We start from the raw sequence: 6046 nt of genomic DNA, 5'->3' as shown, positions 1-6046 counted from the left end.
CACCACTCCTAACAATCTCTTGTCATTACATCAGTTTAGATCTGCCAAACCTTCATCAGATGTAAAAATGAATGGAAAGGTTACTTTTGTAGTATAATAATAAGAGCATTTACCATGGTAACAGACCTATTACGGTTCATCCATTTAGTCATGTTTTATCTTATTATAAATGGTGAACTCAACTCCCTACTCCCTTATCACAAAGCTTATGTAAACAGCTTTGTGCAAAGAGGAACCGGGGCTTCAGACTGTGTCTAGTCAGTACACAGGAGTCTCTGGGCTAGTCCAGGGACAGCTCCCATGGCAGGGGCGTGGTGGCTGAGAACCACAAGCCCAACACGCTCCAGAAATCTCAGCGAGCATCCTGGAGATACCACCTACTTCCTGTGACACCACCACAAGTCACTGACTCTCCTTCCACTTGTCTCACTCATCAAAGGATACGATAGGGATGCAAACATTAATACCTGTAAACATATAAAGGTGCTCAGATGAAGGATGCCATAGAATTGCCAAGTCTCACAATAGTATTAAAGCAGCACCACCAGCAGCAGCAGGATTTATCTGAGTGGGAGAAGGGGTTCACAGCAGTGGTTTATCGGCTTTCATACACCCAGAGAAGCAAGTGCATTAGGAACTGGGTGAAGTGTTTGCATTCGAGTCCCAGGTTCTGCCATACCCAGCAGAATGGTAACGCCTAGCAGGTGTGCAGCACTTGGAAGTATGTCATGAGGAGCGAAGGACTTCTGTCCGTTTGCAAAGGGACCGTACGCTGACTGTTACATGTTCGTAGGATGGCTGGTTTTGAGCTACGCTATTGTTAAAGCAGATGGAAACCACAGCAGTCAAAAGCTATGCGTTCCTGACTTGCAGCTTTCTTGCACTAATTAGAGGGTAGGCTGTACTTGTTAAGAGGCGGGCATTGTCAGGCTGTTTTTGCTTTCTGCTCTGAAGACAGCCACTAATGGTATTAGTTTAGTGCACAAAGTGAACTGCTTTGTGCACTAGCTGAAGTCCCAAAAGAGCTAAAACACTGTTTTCATAAAATGTTGGGATAAACCGTGCTCTTTTGAAGTCTAAAAAAAAATCATTGAAATAACTATAAAGCACTAAACATAATTTTTCTTTAGAAAAAAAAGAAAACGGTCCTTTATATCCTTGGGTCTCCAGCTAGAAAACTGCCATAAATGGCTTTTCTGGTATAAAGGCAACTACATAATAGTAATGTTGAAAATTCATAGTCAAAAGGAAAAATAAATACTTCAAGTTTCCCTTGTACCAGAGAAACGGGCCTCTTCGCAACTGCAAGCTACCAGTTTCAGAGTAAGGGGACCAGCCCCCTTGAAGTCCTCTAAAGTAACTGATATTGAAATGAGATAAACAAGTTACAGGACCAAGAGAAGTACACTCACTGTACAAAAGTTCAACTGAAAACATACCTTATGCCACATTAGTTTGCAAAGTCACCTAACATAAGCAAAAATATATATGAAAATAATATTTAATATAAGGAATTTCAGCAGTTTCAGTCATTTCTATCATCCCGATTTTCCTTTTCATAAGAACTACTTCATGAAGCTGATGACAAATCATACGTGAAAGTTTATTAAGACAGAAGAAAAACAGGGGTATCCGATTTTACACTCATCGACAAATGCAAGTCTTTAACAATAAAGCTTCTGTCAGAACCCAGGAAACAACACCATTACGCTGTGCAAACACCTTCCAATGAAGTACATACAACTTCAGGCAACAAACAGTTCCTCATGTCCCTATCGCCTGATGCTAATTACTCTGCTAAAATTTTGTTCTCCTGCAGTGAAACTGTTGCACAATTCTGTGAAACTATTGCCAGGGATCTTCTCCAAAGTGAAAAGCTGCTTGTGATAAAATTTATTCTATTGAAAAAGCAATATTTAATATTCCACTGAACAATTGGCAACATTCTCCAATTTGGGGAAATATAAAGTGAATTGAGTGGTGATTTTGTGTTTTGTTTGGTTTTTTTTTTTTTAAGGGTAATGGTTTAGCCAAGCTGGAACATGGAAGATCACACTTGATGTGTGCTTGCATCTACCCAGTCGAATAATCGCATACAGGATCATGTCCTGCTGCTAGGCGGCTTTCAAAGGTGACACTACTGTCTGAAGCTCCTCTTAGGGCTGTAAATTTCATTTGTACATAGCAATTGTGCACCATGTCCCTTTCTGACTTTCGGAAGCCACAAAAAGGGTTCAAGAACAGCTACCTGGCAAGACTTGCATCTCATCAGAGTAACTTTGTGACCATTACTATTCCTGTAACTTGAGAGCAGAAACCTACATTCTTGCGGCTTGCTGGGTTGAGTCCTACAGTTTCAACCCCACGCAATTTTGGAAGCTTTTGTTTTACCTTCCTCCCTCTATCAACCATGAGAGAGGGACATAAATTGCAAGACTGAAATAACCAGGGCTTCTGTCTCCTCAGAGGCTGGAGAGAGAAGTCAAACCAGCCACAAATGGCATACAGAAATCTTAGAATTTGGAGAACATGATCTGCCCGCCCAATTACTTATGTAAGACCTGCCTGACAACTCTTCTAGCCATTGCTTTGTGCTCTACTGAACAGAGACACAGGAAGGGGAGGAATAGTATCAAAATATACAGCTCTGCATCACATTTAACCTTTTTCCCTAGCTCTGAAAGATAAAAGCCAAGATGTCTAGCAAGAGTGGCAGTGTCCACAGCACAAGATCAGAAGGAAATTCTGTGAACTGTGGAGAGCTCAGCTTCCTACCTCCTTATTCTGCTGCTGTTACAGATTGTGCTCCTTGTCTGAAGCAGACAGCTAGAACACCCTAACAAACTAGAGGGACTTGTGGTAGACATTCTTGGCTGTGCCATTTCACCTTCAGTACTTAAAGAAACAGGTCCTGGATATGCTACAGTAGAGTCTTTCAGCCATATACCATACAATCTGACTGAGCATGAATAGAATAAGGCTATTTACATCTCCCATTTTGCATTGGGATTTTTCACTTTGGTTTTGGTCCTAATCTCCTGCGGAACTCATATGCATCAGTTAGGTAAGAAGCCTGAATGGTTAGCTAAAAACATGTTTGTCATGAGGAAGACAATTGAGAACAATGGACCTGTTGACTAAACCCAGGATTTTAACAAAACACATTCTCTCCATATTACAAAAGAAACGTGCACAACTGTCGTGTTGTAATTCTAATAACCCCCCAATGCAGAAATACTACACATAATTCCTCATTAAAACAGGTAAGTCTTTAGTTTTGGGGAAAAAACCACACAAACACCAAATGAAGTGAGTCTTAAACCTGGTGTGCCTAAAGGAAAGCTGAGTACAAAAAATAAACAAGAGACAAAAAACATATCCCTAATCTGATTTATGTAGCCTTACATGTATTTTTCTGTGAAATACATGTTAAAGAAAAATAGTGGTCCCATTCTTAAGTGTATCTACTTGGTAACAAGAACACAGGCTACAGGAGAGGCACATTCTAAAATAAAAATACATAAGAAAAAGAAGTTTTCTATGTTTTCTTAGTTCTCTGAAGTCTCATCCCTGTGACAGCAGAAGTGAGCTTTTAGGTGTTAACTGTCATTACAAAGAATGTGAGCACAAGTCAAAGCGGTCTGCTCACTAGCTATCTAGTTAGGAGTACTTCCAAAGCTCTGTCATCCTGACTGGAAGATTAACAGCTGCTTCCTCCTGATTAACCCTTGAAACCAAAATTGTGGAACTTGTTGATGGTCGCCCTCACATGTTCCATTTATAAACATTTACTGTGAACCACCCTATGGTTTTCCTTCCCCATTCAAAAAGTTCTTATCCTTCTCTAAGGCAATATTTAATCACAAGCAATATAAAATCATCTTACTGTCACGAGGACAGAGCCTACAAATCCCTTTTACTGGGTACAGTCTTGGTTCTGTTGTATTGCACAGTAAGAGGGGTTTGCAGAAGTATCATCTACTACATGGTTTTTGAAAGTTATCCAGAACCGAAGCTCGGTTTTATACCCCAGATCTCAACCCCAAGCCATGTTTGGAAATTCACTTCATCTGAGCATCTTCTTGAAATCATTGCTGCCCGTTCCTTTTCCTTGCATACAAGCCAAGGCAGGCACAGAATCCGACGACACTGACAGTGAGGCCTAGTAGGAAGGCGATGGTATCTCCTGCATCCAGGGCTTCAACTACTGGCAGCACCAGCAGCAGTGAAACGAGGACCGGGCAAAGTTTTGAGGTGTTCTCAGTAGAAGGCATGATGATGACCAACTGACCCCAAGAAGTAGTTAAATGAGGAAAGCGGTGGAAAGCAGGTACTTCAGCGGTATCTACAAGGAAAACAACAGGAACATGACAGGATTTCCCTTCCTTCCCCCCCTGGAATTGTCTTGCTAAAAGCCAACCGATGTGATCGATGTATTACAAATATCTGCGTGGGACTCAAGAAATTTAGGTTTTATCTTCACAATTACCAAAGTAAATGACTTACTATCATGAGATAGCCACGGTGGCTTTGCTATCTTGTTTTGCAACTCTGTGGAAACTAGTCTTTCGGAGTCTTACTTACCATGAGGCAAAGTCCGAATAAGCTCTCCTGCCTGCAGCCATCAGTGCCCGCTTACTTCACGCTGCGCTACATGGGCCTTTCTCACTAGGTGTTTAGGACCGGGTAGCTGCTGCACACCACTTACCCACGCCTTCTAGTAAGGGGCGCCCTCGGGATCCCTGTGCACGGGGAGACTATTGCACACTGCCGAGGATGTGAATTTAACTGTCAGCCCCCCCACCCGTGCACACCCGTACTGCAGGACAAACACCCTTCCCGTTTCCTCCAACTGCGGAAGCGTCCCTTTGAGGCGCAGGCCGGCACCAGCTCGGACGGGCCGCTCCGCACTAGTTTTTCCCGCAGGAATGGCTCACTCCCGGGGTACACACGACACAATACTCCGCGGTGGCCGAGGCCGCCTGGGCCACCCGGAACAAGCGGCTTTTCCGCCAGCCCCCCCGGCGGGGACCAGCGACGTGGCCCTGGCCCGCACCCCGGCCGGCCCCCGCCTCCTCCGGAGCCGGCACGAAGCGGGTCGGCGCGGCCCCCGCTCACCCGCGCCCCGTCCCGTCCCAGCGCCGGTGGGCTGGCTGCGGGTCGGCCGCTCCACGGGGCAGCCCCCCGCGCAGGCCCGGCCCGCACGGCGCCCCTCAGTCACCTCCTGCCGCCGGCTCCGGGCAGGGGGACGTCTCCGCTCCGCTCCGCTCCGTTCCGTTCCGCGCCGCCCGCCGGGGCCCTCAGCTCCTGGGGGCGCCGGCCCGCGCTGCCTCGCCGCGCTTTCGCAGCCCGGCAGCGGCCATCACAGGAAGGGGCGGTGGCGCGGCCGGGGGCGGGCGTGACCCGGCCGGGCCGCCTCCCGCTCCCGGCACGCACCGCCGCCGAGCGGCCCTCGCCCCTCCACCGCGACCGGCGGCCGGCGCCCGGTTTGATTCCCGTGGGCGGCTCGGGGGCACAGGCGCTGCGAGCGGCCGGGGCGGCAGCAGGCCCCTGCGGAGGCTGGCGGCGGCTCCGGGAGCGGCGCCCGCCGGGCCGGCCTGGGCCCGGGGGGATGGAGCCGCCTGTGGGCGGGCAGAGCGCCGGGGGCGGTGGGGCCGGGCGCCGCGGGGGAGCCCCGGCCTGGGGGTGCCAGGCTCCTCCCGAGAGCGGCTTCCAGCCGGAGCCGTGCGACGCCCGTGCGGCGTTGTGATGAGCCGCAGCCTGATGAGCGTGTCGGCAGAGAGCAGGGGCCGCGCGTACGCACTGCAGCTTTACTGAAGTGAAATGATAAAAGTGCACCGGCTTGGGCCGGTTGTCTGCCCTTTTCTCTAAAAGTAAACAAATAGCACAAGTTACCTTTTGGCTACAGGCGGTGCCTGCTTCTTTTCAGATTTAGGCTCTCGTGCAACAGTGATGAGTGCTAATTAGTGCCATCGTAACCAATTCCTACTCTGAGGAAAGCAGCTAAAGCAGTTTTATAGGGTGGAGAGCAGCATGGTACCTTGTA

General features: G+C 48.0%; 1 protein-coding gene across 1 annotated transcript; it reads right to left on the bottom strand.

The window, feature by feature from the left end:
• Positions 1 to 1582: 1582 nt before the first annotated feature.
• Positions 1583 to 5350, bottom strand: SMIM30 (small integral membrane protein 30). Its single transcript, XM_076330641.1, has 2 exons — positions 5222 to 5350; positions 1583 to 4345 (listed from the first exon to the last, which is right to left on the bottom strand). Exon 2 carries the CDS (start codon positions 4272 to 4274, stop codon positions 4089 to 4091), a length of 186 nt encoding a protein of 61 aa, XP_076186756.1. The 5' UTR covers positions 4275 to 4345; positions 5222 to 5350; the 3' UTR covers positions 1583 to 4088.
• Between the last annotated feature and the right edge of the window lie 696 nt (positions 5351 to 6046).

The sequence above is a fragment of the Aptenodytes patagonicus genome, chromosome 1 (genome assembly GCF_965638725.1).
Source record: "Aptenodytes patagonicus chromosome 1, bAptPat1.pri.cur, whole genome shotgun sequence".
Taxonomy (NCBI): Eukaryota; Metazoa; Chordata; class Aves; order Sphenisciformes; family Spheniscidae; genus Aptenodytes; species Aptenodytes patagonicus.
The sequence above is the reverse complement of the archived record's forward strand: the minus strand, read 5'-3'. Positions and strand labels throughout refer to the sequence as shown.

Bases quoted from the DNA above. Each gene is read 5' to 3' on its own strand.
- SMIM30 (XM_076330641.1), bottom strand. From the start codon at position 4,274: ATGCCTTCTACTGAGAACACCTCAAAACTTTGCCCGGTCCTCGTTTCA.